Raw genomic sequence first — 21,232 nt, forward strand, 5'->3', positions numbered from 1 at the left:
TTTTGTTCTTTTTATAAAAATATTGCGATGATCACAAAACATAAAATGACGCTAGTGATTCAGGCTACTATTTTACATTCCAATTTTTCGCACTTCCTCCAGGGAATCACAATTTTGGAAATGCCTAATTAGTTACACAAGAACATGAGCAATTGGGTGGCAGTGGTTAGCCCTGCTGCCTCACAGCTCGAGGGACCCGAGTTCAATTCCAGCCTCGGGTGACTGGAGTTTGCAATTTCTCCTTGTGTCTGTGTGGGTTTCCTCCCACAGTCCAAAGATGTGCAAGTTAGGTGAATTGGCCATGCTAAATTGCCCCTTAGTGGGGATAAGAACAACTAGGAGCAGGATAGGGTGGAGGTATGAGCTTGGTAGGGTGCTCTTTCCAAGGGCTGGTGCAGACTTGATGGGCCGAATGGTCTCCTGCACTGTAAATTCTACAGAAACAGACCCATCACACCGGCTCTGTCCATCATTATGGTTGATCTTGAGCTTTAACTCCACTTTCCTGATCCACGTGTCTCTTGATTTCATGAAAGACCAAAACTCTGACTGACTTGGTCTTAAATATATTCAGTGCTGGCAGATTCATAACCCTCTGGGGTAAAGAATTTCAAAGAGTCGCAACCGTTTGAGTGAAGAAATTTCTCATCTCAGTCCTAATTTATTGACCCTTATCCTGAATCCAGATTCCCCAGCCAGGGCAGTGGTCTGTAACTTCCTGGATTCCCAGTGTCGGATTTGGGAAGTACCCCAAAGATGCGCTGGGGAATTCCTCTGGGAAGATGCCAGGTAAGGCTTAATGCGACAATTGTCCAGAAGAGCTAACATTCCCTGGACATAGAATTTATAGTGCAGAAGGAGGCCACCCAGCCCATCGAGTCGGCACCGGCCCTTACAAAGAGCACCTTACTCGAGTCCACATACCTACCCCATCCCTGTAACCCCTACTTAACCTTTGTGGGCACTAAGGGCAATTTAGCATGGCCAATCCACCTAACCCGCACATCTTTGGACTGTGGGAGGAAACGAGCACCCGGAGGAAACCCACGCAGACACAGGGAGCACGTGTGGACTCCGCACAGACTGACCTGGAGCTGTGAAGCAACTCTGCTAACTACTATGCTATTGTGTTGCCCTACTATGCTACTTGCCGAGCGCAGCTGCATTGGACTTACTGCCACCACAGCCCCCTCTTCCAATTAGTGGCGCAAACTCTTAAGTGCAATTAGAATTGTTTCAGCAGTGGGGAGCTGAACTTAACAGCTGCTCAAAGATCGGGACGCCATTTTGAAAAGATGCCCCAATCTCAAGTTCACTTGACGGTTTCCCACACACCCTCATCCATGGGCAAGACGGCGCTCAGGCACTGAACGTTGGGGTAGTGCGCTTGTGTGTGGGGGTGACTGTCCATGGATGGGGGGCCCACACAATCGCTTAGCGATTGGGGTACCCTTTCAAAATGGCAGCCTGACCTCTGAGTTCAGCTCTTCCAGGGCCCAAAAATGTGACCAAGGGCGTGATCTTCTGACCTCATTACAATCACGCTCAAGCATAATAATGCCGGTGAATAGCGGGAGAGGCCAAAAACCAGATCCGTGCCGGACGCCAAACAGTTTGCGATGCAATCGGCCTGCAACCATTGGCAAAATCGGGTTCTCGCCGTTGCATGGCGAGAAACCAGTTATCACCACTTAAAACCCCATTTCCATACAATCAACGAGAGCGGCCCCATATTCAATGGCCTCTCCAACAAGTGCTCACACTTGCCGATTCGTACACCTTTTGACAAACGTGACCTTGGCGGAAGGGCTTCTGTGAGGAGGTGAGTAGCAATCTGCTCACAGGCATAGAGCACGGGTGTGCTGAGCTTGCCACTCCAGTGCTCGGAGGAGTGTGGGGGGGCCCTCCACAGGGGAGGGGGGCAATCGCTCATGGCACCAGCATGCCAACCCCTGGATCCCAACCCCTTTCCGGGGCAACCCTTGTGTCTAGCCCACCAATCAACCATTACCCCCACCGATCGCTGAGGACTCTGGCCGCACAGCTGAAGGCTATCATTAATAGGGAGTTGGCAATCGTAGTTAAGTGAGCACTTGACACATGCCAAGTGGATTCCCGTGGGTAGAGGGGCCCTGTAGCATGTCGGGTCATTGCCTAGCATCCCAATCAAATCTTGATGCCTGAATACCGGGAGGCAACATCACACACGTAGCAGCCAACATCCGAACACCCAGGGGATGGGACACAGCTCTGGGGACATGACCACGGAGGGTGGGTTGGTGCCATGGGGAGGGGGTGTGCCTGGAGAGATGGGCAAAGGGCCCAGGGGTCAGCCCACATTGTGGAAGAAAGTGAGGGACATCATAATGGTTCTGTAAAAAGTTGTTTAATGTGCTGTACAATACCCCATTCCCGATAGTGCCGCCCACCTCCAGGATGCACATCTGAGGTGGATTCTTCGAGGCTGACTTGTCATCTGCGTATTAACCTTTTGTGTGGCACCTTATTGAATGCCTTTTGGAAATCCAAGTATTTTACTGCATCTATAGATTCCCCTTGATCTACCCTACTAGTAATATCCTCAATGCTAATAAATTAGTCAAATACAATTCCCCTTAAAACCATGTTGACTTGTCCTAATCATGTATGTTAGGACTTTCTTGATCGATTTCCTGGTGAGTTTACTCATTCTTTTTTTACCAACTTTTGCCCTTTGCTGGTTTCTAAAGCACTCTCAATCCTAAATGTTAATGCAATTCTTTGCAACATTATGAACCTTTTCTTTTAATCTTATACTATCCTCAGTAAGTCATGAATGGATCTTTCTCATTGAGTTTTTGTTTGTCAGTGGGATGTATTTTTGTTGAACATTTTGAAATGTATCTTCAAAAAGATTTCCACTTTTGTTACTGCCATACTTTTTACTCCATTTACCCAGTCAACCTTAGCCAGCTCTCTCCTCATACTTGTTGAAGTTTATGGGCCGGGATTCTGCAATACGGCGGCTAAGTGTTGATGCCAGCGTAAACACCGGAGTGTTTCACGCCAGCGTCTATGGACTTCCTGGCCCAGTGATTCCATGGTCCACAGGGGGCCAGCAAGGCACCAGAGTGCTCCATGCAGCATTGGTGCCAATACGTGGCCCTGCACTGCCGGGCCCGCGCAACATGGCGGAGCCACACAGTGGGTTGGCACGGAAGAAGGTAGTTCCCCACCGGATCACGTGCGCCCTCCGATCACGGGCCTGGCCGTTGTGGAGGCCCACCCCCCAGAGTCTGATCCGCCCACCAGCCCCCACAAGGGCAGCCACTGCGGCCGCGGGTCCGAGCTCCCGCCAGGTGGAACCATATTAGAACCATACTGGCAGAAACTCGACCGCGGAGAATCGCCGCAGGGGCCTCTTTCAACAGCCCCTGACCGGCGGCACGTCATCGCACGCACACGGCTGGTGTTGATTCTCCGGTCGCCGAGAATCGTGTACCGGCGTTGCAGGCCGTCTCGCTGTCAACGCTGATTCTCCAAGCTGGCACGGGCTCGGAGAATCCCGGCCGTGGGGTGGGATTTTCTGTTCCCGCAGCCAGCCAATGGGGTTTCGCACTGGCCACCTCGTGCGTGGGTGCGCTGCCGGCAAAGCGGAAGATCCCGCCAACGGAGAATCCCACAGATGATTCTTGTTTGTGATTGGAGTATGCCACTTGTAAATTTAATACGTTGTTCAATGGTATTGTCACTATTTCCGAGTGGATATTTTACTGTGACATTAGTACTTAACGTGCCTCATTACACAATACTAAACCTTTAGTTGGTTCCACAACATATTGTTCCAGGAAACTGTCACAAAAGCTTTCTGCAAACTCATGTTCCATACAATCTTTGCAAATTTGATTGGCCACACAGGCAGTCACCCAAGGTCAGCATTGAACCCAGGTCCCTGGTGCTGTGAGGCAGCAGTGCTAACTACTGTGCCACCCTGCACCCCCCCCCCCCAAAAAAATTGCTGAACAGACTGAAATGATAAGACAGCTGACATTTTGGCAATGGTGAGATTTGAACCAAAGCCTCCATAGAGATTGGAACCTTAACACAGCACCTTAGACAACTCAGCTGCGCTACCACTATAATAGTTTCATAACGCCATCACTAATGATTAGTTTTATCATTCCAATTTTGTTTATGAATTGAATATAACTTCCAACAGCTGCCATAGTGGGATTTGAGCCCATGCCCATTAACATGTGTCTCAAGATTATTAGTCCAGTAACATTACCACTACACCACCATGTCCATCTAAAGCACTAGCATTTTTTGTGCTTGTCCGGCATTTGAACTTGGCATCTCTTGCATTCTTTTAAAAAAAATTTAGAGTACCCAATTATTTTTTTTTTTCCAATTAAGGGGCAATTTAGCATGGTCAATCCACCTACCCTGCACATCTTTGGGTTGTGAGGGTGAAACGCACGCATATACGGGGTTAATGTGCAAACTCCACACAAACTGACCCAGGGCCGGGATTTGAACCTGGGTCCTCAGCGCCGTAGGTAGCAATGCTAACCACTGCGCCACGTGCCGCTCCTACCTCTTGCATTCTAATGCAATGAAAATCCCTCAACGAGAATCATACTCCTGAACCAACCACTAGTAGTTGCAATGATTTTTGTAGATGGTGTACACTGCTACCACTATCCGCTGATGGCAGAGGGAGTCAATATTTAAGGTGGTGGATGGGGTGCTGAGCAAGTGGGCTGTTTTGCCCTGGATGGTTTTGAGCTTCATAATTGTTAGCACTCATCCAGGTAAGTGGAGAGTTTGTTACCGCACTCCTGATTTGTGCATTGTAGATGGTGGGCAGACCTTGGGGAGTCTCAGTGAGATAGTCGCTGCAGAATTCCCAATCTACAACTTTCTCTTGTAGCTGCAACCTCGTTGGAGACTGAGACCGCCATGATAGTCAGCGAGACTAGGTTGCTGAGGGCTAACCTCGATGATCTTGAGAACATTTTGTGGACTTGGTTCTGGATTTGGGCTCCACCCACCGTGGAGGTTGAATACAGCGCTGCTAGTGGACAAGTTTTGTGAACACATGTCTACGCCATTGAGGAAGATGTTAGGTTCAAGAATAAGTCTGTCTCATCCTTCATGCTGTGGAAAGCTCAAAGCAGTTCTTTGAGGGGAGATAATCTATAAGGCACATCTAGATAGGGCTGCAAAGACAGAGTGGCAGAGGCTATCCTTGAGGTAGACCACCAGTGCTCATGTGATCCTACCCCCAGAGCTGCTGGCAGGCAGGAAGAGGCTGCAGATGCAATTTGAACTGTTGTCTACAGGGAAGACGGTGAACCAGCTCCGGCGCTCGAGGGAGGGGGGTACCTTAAGAATATGGGGAGAAGGCAGCCGTCTTTTAGCCCACCAGCTGAGGCGACAGGCAGCTTCCTGGGAGATCATTCAGATTAGGGATTCGGGTGGCATCTTGGTCTCCATCCTGGTTAAAGTTAATACAGTTTTTGAGGCATTCTATAAGTCTTTATAGGTCAGGACCCCAGGTGCTTGTGACAATATTCTTAGGTAGGTTGTCCTTTCCTGTGTGGAGCGATGGAGGGCAGCACGGTAGCATAGTGGTTAGCACAGTCACTTCACAGCTCCAGGGTCCCAGGTTCGATTCCCGGCTGGGTCACTGTCTGTGCGGAGTCTGCACGTTCTCCCCGTGACTGCGTGGGTTTCCTCCGGGTGCTCCGATTTCCTCCCACAGTCCAAAGATGTGCGGGTTAGGTGGATTGGCCATGCTGAATTGCCCTTAGTGTCCGAAAAATGTTAAGTGGGGGTTGCTCCGTTACAGAGATAGGGTAGATACATGGGCTTCAGTAGGGTGCTCTTTGTCAGGGCTGGTGCAGACTCGATGGGCTGAATGGCCTCCTTCTGCACTGTAAATTCTATGAATATAGGGTGTCCTTGTATGCAAACGGCCTACTGCTTTATAATACGGACCCAGTCTCATTTCATTTGGTGAGGTCAATTATTTTCTGCATAGACATGGAGTGTAACAGTCTAAACTCGTGTATGATGTTTGGCTGCTGGGCAAGGTGACGTCCAATAATTCCATCAGTAGAAGAGGGAAAAATAGAAGCTGGAGGAGACCATTCGGCCCTTTGTGCCTGCTCTGCCATTCATTGTGATCGTGGCTGATCATCCAACTCAATAACCTGTTCATACTTTCCCCCCATATCATCTGATCCCTTTAGCCCCAAGAGCTATATCTAAATCCTTCTTGAAAACAAATGTTTTGGCTTCAACTGCTTTCTGTGGTAGAGACTTCCATAGGCTCACCACTCTGGGTGAAGACATTTCTCCTCATCTCAGTCTTAAATAGTCTACGTCGTATTATCAGACTGTGAGCCCTGGTTCTGAACTCCCCTGCCGATGCAAACATCCTTCCTGAATCTTACCTGTCTTGTCCTGTTAAAATTTTATAGCTTTTTATGATATCCTGCATCATCCTAAACCCCAGAGAATATAATCCCAACTGACTCAATTTCTCCTCATACATCAGTCACGCCATCCCAGGAATCAGTCTAGTAAACCTTTGCTGCACTTCCTTGAGAGCAAAACTTCCTTTCTCAGATAAGGAGATCAAAAGTGCACACAATATTCCAGGTATGGTCTCCCCAAGGCCCTGTGTAACTGCAGCAAGACCTCCTTGCAAGAATCCTCTTGCTATGAAGATCAACATACCATTTGCTTTCTTTACCACCTGCATGCTTACCTTCAGCGACTGGTGTGCAAGGGCACATAGGTCTCGTTGCACATTCCCCTCTCTCAATCTATAGCCATTCAGATAATAATCTGCCTTCCTGTTTTTGCTCCCAAAGTGGATAACCTTACATTTATCCACATTATAATGCATCTGCCATGAATTTGTCTACTCAGTCAATTTGTCCAAATCACCCTGAAGCATCGCTGCACCCTCCTCGTAGCGCACCCTACCAACCAACTTTGTGTCATCTGAAAATTTGGAGAAATTACATTTAGTTCCTTCATCTGAATAACATGAGTGCGGCCTCAACCGGGACCTGGGATTCATGTCGCATTACATTCATCCCCCACCATCTTGCCTGCGAAATCCTACCAACTGTCCTGGCCTGACGCAATTCACACCTCTTTAACCTGGGGTTACCCCATCTCTGGATCTGTAAAGATTTAATCACCTGCTAATGCTCGCATTCCAAGCATTGTCTGGCATCTTTGAATCTATCTATATATATGTTTCTGGAACATACCTCTTCATTCACCTGAGGAAGGAGCAGCGCTCCGAAAGCTAGTGACATCGAAACAAACCTGTTGGACTTTAACCTGGTGTTGTAAAACTTCTTACTAAATAATTAATATAGATTGTGAATACCTGGAGTCCTGGCACTAATACCTTCAGTACCCCACTAATTACTACCTGCCATTTGGAAAAAGACCTGTTTATTCCTACTCTTTGTTTTGTGTCTGCCAACCAGTTTTCTATCCATCTCAACACATCTTCCCCATCCGATGCGCTTTGCGTTAACTTGAATATGCTTGATAGTAAATGTAAAGAATTTATAGAACTTACATGATAATGGAGAAAGGAAATAAATTTTTTGCTGTGTCATAAGAATCAGGATGAGCCCAATTTTTATTCCCAAGTTGATGCTGAGTTAGCCAGAGCAGTGACAGAATGCTATTAACTCCCTCCATATACCAGGTGATAAGTTTAGGAGAAGGAACAGGAAAGATTATCGAGCGTTCCTATTCCTGAAAACTGTCCTGTGAATCTTGCTGGAAGTGCGGATGGTGGCTGATCATAGCATTGGACATGATGTCCTGTATGGTTCAACAGTACAGTAATGTCCTCATCTAGCCTCAGAAAGTTGTTTTATTTGATGAGATTCCTCTAAATTCTTGAAAAAAATGTGCTATGTTACAATTTTGTTTTTATAATAATACTGTGTATGGTGAAATTTGTTTTTGTATACATTATAGTATTTACAGTGTAAACATAGCTGTTTGTTTGTAGAAATTTCTGTAAGACATAGACAACGCTGTTATGCACCCTGTACAATAATTTTGTTGGACTCTAGCCAAAGTCACTTTGCTTAAAATATGTATTCCTTCAACACCAATGTAAAACTAATTGTACCAAATGTGCAACTTGTAGAATGATCCCTCTTATTTTGCTGCGAATTACTTTTTAATAATAAGCATATATCCAACAAAAATACCAGATTACTAAAGCAAATTTTTTTTAATGGTCAAATTTATACTGTGGTTATAACTATACTGGAGATAGGTCAATTCCTTACTGAATTGGCGATCTGGGTCGCAGCCGTACAGAATTGGAGGTTCCACATTCAGTTATATCTTAAGTCACAGCTGAAGATGCAGCTGAGATGCTACAATTAGCCTTGGTGCTGTGTTTGGCTCAAGCAAGGGAGAACCAAGATTTATGTTCCAGCGGAACGGTGGCAGAGTGGTTAGCACTGCTGCTTCAAGTGTCAGGGATCCAGGTTCAATTCCGGTCTCGAGTGACTGTCTGTGTGGAGTTTGCAGTTTTTCCCCGTGTCTGTGTGGGTTTCCTCCGGGTGCTCCGGTTTCCTCCCACCGTCCAAAGACGTGCAGGTTAGGTGGTTTGACCATTCTAAATTGCCCCTTAGTGTCCAAAAGGTTAGGTGGGGTTATGGGGTTCATGGGTTATTGGGATAGGGTCTGGGTCTAGGTAGGGTACTCTTTCCAAGGTCATTGCAGGCTCGATGGGCCGAATGGCCTCCTTTTCCATTGCAGGGATTCTGTGATTCTATTCTATGATTCTAACCACTATCTTGTAACCCTTTCTGGAATACGTGCTTGCAGAGACTTTGGTGGGACACTAGTACAGGGCAGCTTTAATTCTCTTCTCCCATGATTGAATAGATTGCTAGGGGTGATTATGCATGCAACACATGGAGGATAGCTTTGTCGGAAGGTCAGAACTTCACTCCAGCATCAGTCTACATCTAATAAGAAAAGAGAAAATCATTAAATAAACTTAGTATATGGACCAAATTGCAGCCACTGCCTCATCAGCAAATGTTGTTTTCCAAATATTATCTCTGAAAATATGTTCATTTGCTACACAAAAATAAATAGAAGGGAGCATGGTTCATTACATGAATATCTAGTGACTATATTTGTTAGGTGTTTTGCAGACTTATGCAGGTGTCCAGGAAAAGAGAGCTGTTGTTGTTTTTGTAGTATTATGTCATTCTTTAGTAACACAAACTGCATCAGTCTGGACAGAACAAGCTATATCTGTGATATACTGGTAATGCTTCACTGTCATCAGCATTGTATTCAATAATTTTGGTGGCTAAGAATCAGTAGTAGCTCACTGCATTTAAGGGTCAAGACTTCAGTCGTACTTCACACTTTGCTACAGAAGTGAGTATTTTCAGATCTCAGTGTGAGGTTTGCCAGTTGAGCAATGACACCTGAAGAGACAAAAGAGCTGCTTCGACACAAGACTGAAGAAGCACCCAGTGATTGTGTATGCAAAACAGAACTGCAGAGCCGCAATTCTCTTATAGCCTCGCAGGCAGTAAATAGAGGCATATTTACTTCAAATGCTTCACCTGCTACCAAGAGAATCTGCTTTATATTGGGTGAAGAGGATGAACCCAAAACCCCCCTTCTCTTCACTGAACTAGATGAACTTTTTCATGTCAATGAGAAAGAATTGCATTGGAAGGAAACAGCAAGGTAAGAGTCAAGTGTTTGTGTATCTTGCACATATTTAGACTTAAATTTAAGAAAACATGTATGAATACATGCAACAATATTTTGGTATAAAATTCAAAGAAAATGTGTCAGTAAATACCTCTATCACTTAAAAATTCTCCAAAGCATCTGTTTGAGCATATTAACGCAATTATCTTAAACAAAATTCAGGGCATGCCACCTACTTAAAGGAACGATTTTGAACTCAAAGGATCTTTAATTATATGGTTAGTCTGATCTCTGAGGAGGCTCACAGAAAGCCACACACTCTAATTGTTAATGCTTCTCCTGTCCAATTTTAGTATTTTCTTCAGAGATAACTAGCATCAGAGCAAAATTACACCTCTAATTGTTAATGGAGAAGGTAAATCCAAGAGTAATTATTATGAATGGTGATTAATTAACAGTAAAAAGACAGATAGTAAGAGTTTCTACAGATATTTCAAAAGATGCTAGCAAAGTGAGCAATGTTCCTATAGAAAGTGAGCTGGGAATTAATAATGGAAACTAAGGAGATGGCAGATGAATTGAACTGCTATTTTGCGTCAGTCTTCACAATACAGGATACGAGCAACATCCCAGATATAGCTGCAAATCATGAGATGGAAGGGAGGGAGGAACTCAAGAAGTTCACCATCACCAGGGAAGGAGTACTGAGCAAATTGTTGGAACTGCAGGCTGACAAGTCCCTGGGTCCTAGGGGGCGGCACAGTGATGCAGTGGTTAGTATTGCTGCCTCACAGCACCAGGGACCCAGGTTCAATTCTGGTCTTGGGTGATTGTATGTGTGGAGTTTGCACGTTCTCCCCATGTCTGCATGGGTTTCCTCCGGGTGCTCCGGTTTCCTCCCACAGTCCAAATATGTGTAGGTTAAATTAGTTGGATTGGCCATATCTTTTTATTAAAACAGTAAAAAAAATATACAAGGCCAAATGGTACAAACACTCATTTTGTGTTGGAGAAACAGGGTATTCAAAGATGTGCAGATTAGGTGGATTGGCCATGATCAATGTGTAGGGTAACCGATATAGGGTGGGGGAGTGGCCTAAGTAGAGTGCTCTTTTGGGAGGTCAGTGACGGCTCAAATGGGCCAATTGGCTTCCTGCACTGTAGGGATTCTATGGCTCTGAGAGGTTTCAGAAGTCTGACATGCAGAGGGATCTGGGTGTCCTAGTACATGAATCGGAAAAGGTTAGTATGTGGGTGCAGCAAGTAATTATCAGAGCTAATAGAATGTTGTCATTCATTGCGAGGGGAATTGAATGCAAGAGTAGGGAGGTTATGCTTCAATTATACAGAGCAATGGTGAGATTACAGGAATACTGTGTACAGTATTGGTCTCCCTATTTAAGGGAGGATGTAAGTGTATGGGAAGCAATTCAGAGAAAGTTTACTAGACATACATAGAATGGGCAAGTTGGCTTGTAAGGAACAGACTAGACTTGTATCCACTTGAGTTTGGAAGATTAAAAGGTGGCATGATTGAAATATAGAAGATCCTGAAGAGACTTGGCCCTGTTCGCGCCGTCGTGAAACACGACGGTGTTCACGACAGCGCGAACACTTGGCCTCCATATCAGAGAATTGCCTCCCTCATCTACTTCTGGGGCGTCATTCTCCGACCCCCCAGCGGGTCGGCGAATGGCCGTTGGCCGCCGTGAATCCCGCCCCCGCCGGTTGCCGAAGACTCCGAAGGGAGAAAAATCAGCGGGACGTTAATGGCGCCGCAGACGTCGGAGAATGGCACGGGTGTGCGCAAGGCAGCCGATTTTGGGCCTGCCGATATTCTCCCTTCCGGATGGGCCGAAGTCCTGTCGACGTGATGACCGGTCACGTCGACGTAAATCAAACCTCCTTTTCATCGGCGTGAACCTGTGCTCCAGGTTCACGCCGACCAGCGTGAAGGTGAGTGACGGCCTGGGGGGTTGGCCGCTGGGCAGGCAATGGCGTGGCCGCAGTCTGAATGTGTGGGGAGAGGTGTGTCTAGGGTTGTGTGTGTGTGTGTGCGGCGGGGGGGGGGGGGGGGTTAGAGTGGGCTGGGCTCCGGGGGAGTGCCGGGAGGGAGGTCCATGCCGGGGAGGGGGATGGGGGGGTCCGTGCCGGGGAGGAGGATGGGGGGTCCGTGCCGGGGAGGGGGGGTGGGGGGTCTGTGCCAGGGAGAGGGATGGGGGGGGGGGGTCCGTGCCGGGGAGGAGGATGGGAGGTCCGTGCCGGGGAGTGGGATGGGGGGGGGTCAGTGCCGGGGAGGAGGATGGGGGGTCCGTGCCGGGGAGGGGGATGGGGGGGTCCATGCCGGGGAGGGGGATGGGGGGGCAAGTGAGTTGGTCCACCTGGCCAGGTGCCAGCCTCCAACAGTTGGACCCATGCGGTCCATGCCACCTGACTGGGTGGAAGGAGGGGGTATTGGCAATGATGACATGTCGTCGTTCCCACCACCCCCCACCAGGCCGTCATGTTTTCCGATCATCCAGCGATGTTGGCCGCCGTGGCGGCAGCCGCTAATGTCTATGTTGCCCTGGATGAGGAGGAGGTGCGTGCCAGAGAGGCGGCGCAGGCTGTCGCAGAGGGGCAGCCGGCAGCCGCCCAGGCTGGAGGGACACCTGACCGACAGGACGAGGAGGGGGAGGAGGACGTCGCGGCCCCACGGCAACAGAGGCACCCGAGGGCGCTCCGTGTGTACCGGCCCCGGCAGTCATACCAGGACCTCACGGACCGGGAATGCAGGAGGAGACTCCGGATGAGGCAGGAAACCGTGGCACACATCTGCCACCTGCTGGCACACCTGTCACCACGTGGCACTGGCGGGGGACACCCTCTCCCCGTGTCCGTCAAGGTTACGGTGGCCCTGAACTTTTATGCAACGGGGTCATTCCAGGCACCGAGTGGGGACCTGTCCGGCATATCGCAGACATCGGTGCATCCGGGCAGTGACAGATGCCCTATATGCCATGGCGCACCGCTACATCCGCTTCCCTGTGGACCGGGCCAGCCAAGATGCCCGGGCCGTGGGCGTCTCTGCTGTGGCCGGGTTCCCCATGGTCCAGGGCGCGATTGATGGGATGCACGCCGCCTTGCGGCCACCTGCAGATAACAGGGCCGTGTTCACCAATAGGAAGGGGACCTATTCGATGAACATACAGGTGGTCTGCGACCACCGCATGATGATCCTGCACGTCTGCGCCCGTTACCCAGGCAGTGTACACGACTCATACGTGTTGTCGCGGTCATCCATCCCCGGCATGTACGAGGGACGCCATCCCCGGCTGAGGGGCTGGTTGCTGGGCGACATGGGGCTACCCATTGCGATTGTGGCTGATGACGCCTATACGGAGGCCACGCAATGAGGCGGAGAACCGCTACAATGATGCCCATGTAGCGACAAGGGGAGTGATAGAGAGGTGCTTTGGCGTGCTGAAGATGCGTTTCAGGTGCCTCGACCTAGCTGGGGGCGCCCTCCAGTATCGGTCAGATAGGGTCGGCCGCATCATTGTGGTGTGCTGCGTCCTGCACAACATAGCCCAACAGAGGGGCGATGTGCCGCAGGCAGAGGAGGGCGGAGTGGAGGAGCAGCAGGAAGAGGCGCAGTCCTCCCCAGATGAGGGGGATGGGGGCAATGGTCAGGGCAGACGGGCTAGACACAGGCGGGTGGCTGTCCACCGTTACTGGCCGGCCCAGCGGGCACGGGACAGACTGATAGCCGCCCGCTTCACTGACTAGATGGGCGTGGGAATCGGGTAGTATGGCCACAGACCGCACACCATGGCAACAGCCGACCACCCACACCCCCCACCCATCCACCCACCCAGCACCCTCACCCCCCTCCCCAACCCCACCCACCCCACCCGCATGCACACCACCCCCCCATTGCCGATCCACCTGCGGCACAATGGCCGGGCTCACACAGTTGCGGGTGGACGCGTGTCTATTGCAGGCCATGGAGGATGATGACAACCCGCCCTGCGATGAGCTCCTGGCTCCACATCGTTGGACTATGTCTGACCCATGGCCACAGTACCACCATCCACCCGGACCATCCCTGCATGCGGCTGTGACACTGCAGCGCACGGTCCCGTCCTCTGCCCGGGGGGATGTTGATGGCGGCCCAGGGGGAAGGGGGCAGACTCACCTGGGGCTGAGGTAAGACCACCCCTCACACACACACTTGCGCTCAACGTACATGACACCCCCGCACGCTTTGGACAGAGCACAAAGGCAGCTTCTGTAGGTGTAACATTGACTTTAATAACCAAAGGAGTTCATGCACGTGCCCTAGCCCCTAAAACTCATCTGTGCCCTGCACCCGTGCCAACTTTCTCAGTGTCTAATTGTTTGGCCTTACGGGCCCTTTGACTACGTCTACGTGGTTCCCCAGACGGTACAGCAGAACTGGAGGTGGACTCCTGTGATTCCTGCCCTCTGACACAGGATCCCTTTGGCGGCCGTTTCCTGGGGCGTCCTGGCCTAGATGGGCCAGGCTGCGGCCCGGGCGACTGGGATGGCGAGCTGCCAGCCTGTCCTGCCCGTTGCCCACCCAATGCACCTGGGACGGAAGGGGGGGAGTCCGAGGTGTCGCGGTGATCCCGGACCTCCCCTACAGGGGGACCCGGGACGGACCACACCACCTCCTCCTCCCTCGGGGTGCCCGATGGCCCCCAGGCCTCTACATGGGTGGGGGATGCGAACGGACTGGCCATTCGACGCCCCCCCGACATCTGGCGCTGCCAGTCCTGGAGGCCCGTGCTGGTATCGACAGGGGTCTGCAGATTTGCAGCCATGGAGCCCATGGGGTTGGCAAACCCTATCTGTGACTGTGCGACGCCGGCTCGCACATGGCCACTGGCGCCGATGCCCTCAGCGATGGCCTGCTGAGACTGGGCCATGGCCTGCAGAGGCTGGGCCGTGGCCTGCAGAGACTGGGCTATGGCCTGCTGAGACTGGGCTATGGCCTGCTGAGACTGGGCTATGGCCTGCTGAGACTGGGCCATGGCGTTGAGCGCCTCTGCCATCTGGCGCTGGCACTGGCTCATGGCCTCCTGTGAGAGGGCAGCCATGTCCTGGGCCACAGACGCCGCCTGCACGGAAAGCCCCAGGCCTCGCAAACCGTTCCCCATGTCTGACACCGTCGCACCCATTGCCTCCACCGCGGACGCCACCCGTGCAGTGTCGGCCTGGGTAGCACGCATGACCGGCACTACTCCCAGCTCCTGGACGCGGGTGGACTCCTCCACCTGCGACTGCAGCCGCCGCAAGCCGGCCGTCACCCTCTTCGCTCGTCTCCGGGTCGGTGGTTGCATCGGATCTATGTGTGGGTGTGGTAACTCCAGGAACCCGGGATCCATCTGGGCTGCAGATGTTCGCTTGGGCTGGGCTGCCCTCCGACCGCCCAGCCCCTCTGCTGCTCCTACCTCCACCTGCTGTACCGGGACAGCTGTGTTGTGCGCACCAGTGAGTGTACCAGACGCCTCATCACTAAAGTGCCCAACCGAGGTGAGTGTTTCTGCGATGGTGGAGGGTGTTGGTGACAGCAGTGGCGTTGTGTCGAGCTCTTCGTCCCACTCTGAGTCCATGGCACTTTGGGGTGGGGGTTCGTCTCCACCCATCCACTCTGAGTCACTGTCCGGTATTTCGTCTTCCTGGGTAGTGCTGTCCCGGGTAGGGGTGTCCTGGGTAGGGGTGTCCTGGGTAGTGGTGACCTGGGTAGTGGTGTCCTGGGTAGTGGTGTCCTGGCTCGGCTGTGACGGGGGCCCGTGGCTGCCCCTCTCGTCGCTGGGTGGCACACGCCTGCGTCGCCGCACCCGCACGTGACGGGGGCGTCGTCTCCCTGTTGCTCCAGGTCTCTCCATCTCCCGTGGTCTCCAAGGGACATCCTGCGGGCGTCGCATGCCGGAGGGTCCGGGTCTCTCCGTCTCCCGTGGTGTGCGAGGGGCATCCTGCGGGCGTCGCATGCCGGAGGGTCCGGGTCTCTCCGTCTCCCGTGGCCTCCGAGGGGCATCCTGTGGGCGGTCTGCATCTGCGGGGATGGGTGCCTCGACGTTTGCTCCTGCGATACACAATGAAGCATGCATGGTTAGACACGCAGGCAGTGATCAGGTGATATGGGGGAGGGGGATATAGGGGAGGGGGGATATGGGGACGGGCTGTCGGTGGCTCACTCGCTAGTACGCCCCCGACCTCTGCATCAGCAACCTCCCGGTCCTCAGGTCCGCCAGCCAGTTCCAGGGCCCTTTCCTCGTGTTCGTTCAGTGGCCTCTCATCAGCGGGGCCTCCTCCAGTCCTCACATGCTCCCTGGTGTTGTGTGCACGTTTCTCCTGTGGCGGGGGGGCGGGGGGGGGGGGGGGGGGCGGCAGGGGTAAAAGGCAACAGTGTCAGACAGGTATATGAATGCACGCCATCGGTTGCGCGTGTATTGCAGAGGTTAAGGTTGGGGCTGGATTCACTTGGGGATATGGGGGAGGGGGGATATGGGGGAGGGGGGATATGGGGAGGGGGATATGGGGGAGGGGAGATATGGGGGAGGGGGGATATGGGGGAGGGGGGGATGGGGGATATGGATATCGGGCGGGGGGGGTGGAGGCTCACCCTGCCTGCTCTGACGAGGTCGTTCACCTTCTTGTGGCACTGGGTGCCTGTCCGTGGTTTCAGGGCCGCAGCGGTGACGGCCTCTGCCACCTCCCTCCACAGACGCCAGCTGTTGCGTGGGGCAACTCTGCGGCCGTGCCCGGGATACAGGGCCTCCCTCCTCTGCTCCACTGCGTCCAGGAGCGCCTCCACATCCCGTGACTGGAACCTCGGGGCTGAGCGGCGGCCAGCCATCCAGTCGGGTGTTCCAGTCGGGTGTTCCAGTCGGGTGGGGGGGAGCAGCGCGTCCTTATGAGCCGTCACGCCGTGCGGCACGTATGACGCTGCACGGCGTGAACCACGTGAGCAAGCGCGGATCCCGTCACGTCGCTGCTAGCCCATTTTGGGCCGGAGACTTCGCGACGATTTTTCTGGCGTGACGCAAGTCAGATTTGCGCCGGTTTTTTGCGCCGATCGGTGGACTTTCCGCCGATAACGGAGAATTTCGCCCCTGAAGTCTGTTATTTGTCCCATTTTAAATCTAGCTACTGTGATTGCCACTTTAACTCAGAACACTCAGGGTGAAGGTGGAAAGGATGTTTCCTCTTATGGGGGAAATCAAGAACTAAGGGTCACTGTTTAAAGATAAAGGGTTGCGCATTTAAGACCGAGATGAAGAAAATGTTTTTTTCTCAGAGGGTTGTGAGTCTTTGGAACTCTTTCTCAAGATGTAGTGGAGGTAAATTTGAGTATTTTCAAGGCAAAGCTAGATAGATAAGCAAAGTGATGAAAAGGCTATTGGGGTTGGGCAGGAATGTGGAGTTGAGGTTAAACATCAGCTAGATGTGATCTTGTTGAATAGCAGAGCAGGTTAAAAGGGTCAAATGGCCTATTCCTAATTCGTACATTCATAATTCTCTCTCGGTCTTTTCCTCACTTTCTTTCTGTACCGCTTACATTAGTTGTGGTGTGGCTTCATAGCAACTGGCCACCTCTCCAATATTCACCCACTGGCAGCTGCTCTCTATGCAGTGTTTCTCTATTGTTACTTGCACGTTAGCACAGTGGTTAGCACTGTTGCTTCAAAGCGCCAGGGGCCCGGATTTGATTCCCAGCTTGGGTCACTGTCTGTGTGGAGTCTGCACGTACCTGCGTGGGTTTCCTCCGGGTGCTCCGGTTTCCTCCCACAAGTCCCGGAGGACGTTTAGGTGAATTGGACATTCTGAATTCTCCCTCTGTGTACCCGAACAGGCGCCATAGTGTGGCCACTAGGGGATTTTCGCCATAAGTTCATTGCAGTGTTAATGTAAGCCTACTTGTAACACTAATAAAGATTATTATTATTATCATTGTTACCTGGCTGACATTCTCTCCCTGGTACAGGGCTATTAGAAACAGCAGTGCTTCAACTGCTATCCTAGACATAGACATAGAATTTACAGTGCATAAGGAGATCATTCTGCCCATTGATTCTGCACCGGCCCTTGGAAAGAGCACCCCACTTAAGCCCACACCTCCCCCTTGCCCGTAACCCAGCAACCCCACCCAACCCCATTGGACACGAAGGGCAATTTAGCATGGCCAATCCAACTAACCTGCACGTCTTTGGATGGTGGGAGGAAACAGGAGCTCCCGGAGGAAACCCACACAGACACGAGGAGAACGTGCAGACTCCGGACAGACAGTGGTCCAAGCTGGTAATCGAACATGGGACCCTAGAGCTGTGAAGTGACAGTGCTAACCACTGTGCTATCGTGCCACCCTAAATTCAGAAACTACCACACATACATATGTTTAAATAATATCAACTGATTTGCATAATAATTACACTTTGTGTTGAATGGCTAGCATTCTGTCCAAGCACTCGGGAAGAATAGACATAATGGCCTTACTGTCACCTGCTAAATTCACTTGGTTCTACTGTTAACTTTAGTTGTAAGCCAGGCATTTCTATAAATAGCTTCTCTTTGAACCTTGACACTGATACCTAGGGATACTCCGAAGGATCTAACTGCAGTTACCTCCTCTTCCTCAGCTTCCATTTTCCAACAACATCTTCAAACATATGGAGTCTGTTTCCAGATTTATGGAGATGACACCCCTCTGCCACTCCACCACCTTTCCTGACTCCTCCACTGTCTCCATGTTCGCCTGACATTAATGCCAGATCAACTCCACTTAGATAGCTTTCCAGCATTGGAATCATTTCTGGGTCCCAAACCGCAGCCCCCCCCGTTCCAGCAATATGCCCCCCTGCAAGGTCTTACAGGAAGCAGCCAATTATCCTGGGCATTTGCCATCCAATTTGGCACAGGGTGGGTTGTGGAGTGCGAGTTTGATCTGTGATAGATTAAGGCAGCCTTCACAGCAATGCATAACCAGGGGAATGCCTACTACTGCATCAGCCCCATCATTGTGGGCGACATCAGTCTCCAAGAGATCCTGAAACAATGGTAAGCCTCTGTGTAAATGTGTTGGGTCCCCGAAACACTGAAACAAGGATTTGTAACAACACTTTTTCGCTAGCTGAGCAACTACTTCATGCCCTTACTCTGCCTGCGCACCTAGGGAGAACTCCTTGCTCCCAACACGTGCCCCTTTTTGAAACTGCATCATCACGTGCCCATTCCGTCTACATCTTCCCTGTTTAGTTGGGACAACCGGTGGCATGAGATGGAGCAGTGCCCACAAATGGAAACGGTGCACTGACCATTGTGTAACATACAAATGAAAGAAGCTAGCAATACAAAACTAGTTACATAAGGTGAGGCACGGATTAAGCTGTTGCAGCTGGGCATAGCTCATCGCATTTCCTTTGTGCCCCCCACCCCCAACTTTTCATTTTAGAAAGACAAAGTTCGAAAGGCAGTTCAAGACTAGGTGTAATATAGTCCTGAAACCTATGCTCAGTTTCCTTGGACTCCTTGAGTGTGTGGTTATGCCGGGTGGTAGTATGGTAGTCTTCTCAGGCTGGTGTCTTCATTGAGGATGATCCAGAATAGTCTGTCAGTGTGCTCGGTGGGTGCGTTGCTCTCTGGAGGAGTATGTTTGTCCACTAGTGTAGGGAGCCTGTATCGTAGGCCGAATGACTGGAGTGCTGTCATGTCTGTAGGTGCAGGTTCCGATATCTGTAGGAAGTGACAGACGTAATGTGAGGCAGTGGTATAATCTCTGGACTAGTAACCCAGCGTCATGCTCTGGGGACCCAGGGTTAAATCCCACCATGGCAGATGGAGAAATTTGAATTCAATTTTTAAAAATCTGGAAATCAAAGTCTAAAAGGTGACCATGAAACGATTATGGCAAAGACCCATCTGGATCACTAATGTCCTTCAGGGAAGGAAATCTGTTGTCCTTACCTGGTCTGGCCTATATGTGACTCCAGATCCACAGCAATGTGATTGAGTCTAAAATGCCCTCAGGGATGGACAAAAACGTTAGCCCAGCCAGCAATGCCCACATCCCATGAATGAATAAAATTAATGGGCAACATTTGAGACTCTTGGGTAACTGTTTGGTTGCGGCGCATACTGTTGGGGCCCCTGCTGTTTGTGGCTTATATAAATGATTTAAACATGAATGTAGGAGGGTTGATCAGTAAGTTCGCGGATGATACGAAAATTGGTGGGGTGGTAAATAATGAGGAGGATAGCATTAGATTGCGAGGATATAAACAGGCTGGTCAGATGGGCTGATCAGCGGCAAATGGAATTCAAACTGGATAAGTGTGAGGTGATGCACGTGAGCAGGGCAAACAAGGAATGGGAATACATGATAATCGGCAGGACCCTGGGAAGCACCAAGCGTTAGAGGGACCTTGGTGTGCACGTACATCGGTCTCATAAGGTAGCCGAGCAGGTGAATACTGTGGTTAAGAAGGCATATGGTATACTTGCCTTTATTAGCTGAGTAACCTGAGGAAGGAGCAGCGCTCCGAAAGCTAGTGACATCGAAACAAACCTGTTGGACTTTAACCTGGTGTTGTAAGACTTCTTACTGTGCTCACCCCAGTCCAACGCCGGCATCTCCACATTATTAGCTGAGGCAGAGTTTAAGATCAGGGAGGTTATGCTGCAGCTGTATAAAACATTGTTTAGGCCACAGCTAGAGTAGTGTGTGCACTTCTGGAATCCACATTATAGGAGGGATATGATAGCAGTGGAAAGGGTGCAGATGAGATTTATCAGTATGTTGCCTGGGCTGGAAAGTTTTAGTTATGAAGAGAGATTGGATAGACTTGGATTGTTTTCCTTGGAGCAGAGGAGGCTGAGGGGGGGGGGGGGGGGGGGGGGCATAATTGAGATGTATACAATTATGAGGGGCATAGATATAGTAGACAGGAAGAAACTTTACCCCTTGGTGGAAGAATCAATGACCAGAGGCATAGATTTACGGTAAGGGGCAGGAGGTTTACAGGCGTTGTGAGGAAAAACATTTTCACCCAGAGGGTGGTGGGAGTCTGGAACTCGCTGCCTGAAAGGATGGTGGAGGCAGAGACACTCACAACATTTAAGTAGTATTTAGATGTGCACTTGTGATGACAAGGCATATGGGGCTATGGGGTCAAGTGCTGGAAACTAGGATTAGAATACGTAGGTGGTTACTTTTGACTGGCGCAGATGTGATGGACCGAAGGGTCTTTTCTGTGCTGGAGACTTCTATGACTCTACTGCGTACTACTGCAAACTTCTCATGGCCACACGCAGTCTAGATCCTGATTAGTTTGATCAGGGCCGAGCCTATGGGTATCTCAATCATAATGCATTTTGCTTCTCAATCAGCATTGCATGAGGACATCATTCACGTTGGTTTCAGATTTGGGTTGCAGCAGAGCCTGAGCAGTAGAATCTGTGGTCCTGATGCAGCTGGCAAGAGCAGACCATGTTGTGGTGGATATTACAG

At 50.8% G+C, this 21,232-nt stretch overlaps 1 protein-coding gene across 1 annotated transcript in view; it reads left to right on the forward strand.

Annotated features, from left to right (window-relative positions):
* The first annotated feature begins 9,478 nt into the window (after positions 1 to 9,478).
* Positions 9,479 to 21,232, forward strand: part of LOC140426952 (electrogenic sodium bicarbonate cotransporter 1-like) — a 147,976-nt gene continuing 136,222 nt past the window's right edge. Inside the window, exon 1 of the mRNA XM_072512257.1 lies at positions 9,479 to 9,753. Coding sequence (XP_072368358.1) covers positions 9,479 to 9,753 — 275 coding nt within the window. The remainder of the gene's footprint in view (positions 9,754 to 21,232) is intronic.

Source organism: Scyliorhinus torazame, chromosome 7 (genome assembly GCF_047496885.1).
Source record: "Scyliorhinus torazame isolate Kashiwa2021f chromosome 7, sScyTor2.1, whole genome shotgun sequence".
NCBI classification, from domain to species: domain Eukaryota; kingdom Metazoa; phylum Chordata; class Chondrichthyes; order Carcharhiniformes; family Scyliorhinidae; genus Scyliorhinus; species Scyliorhinus torazame.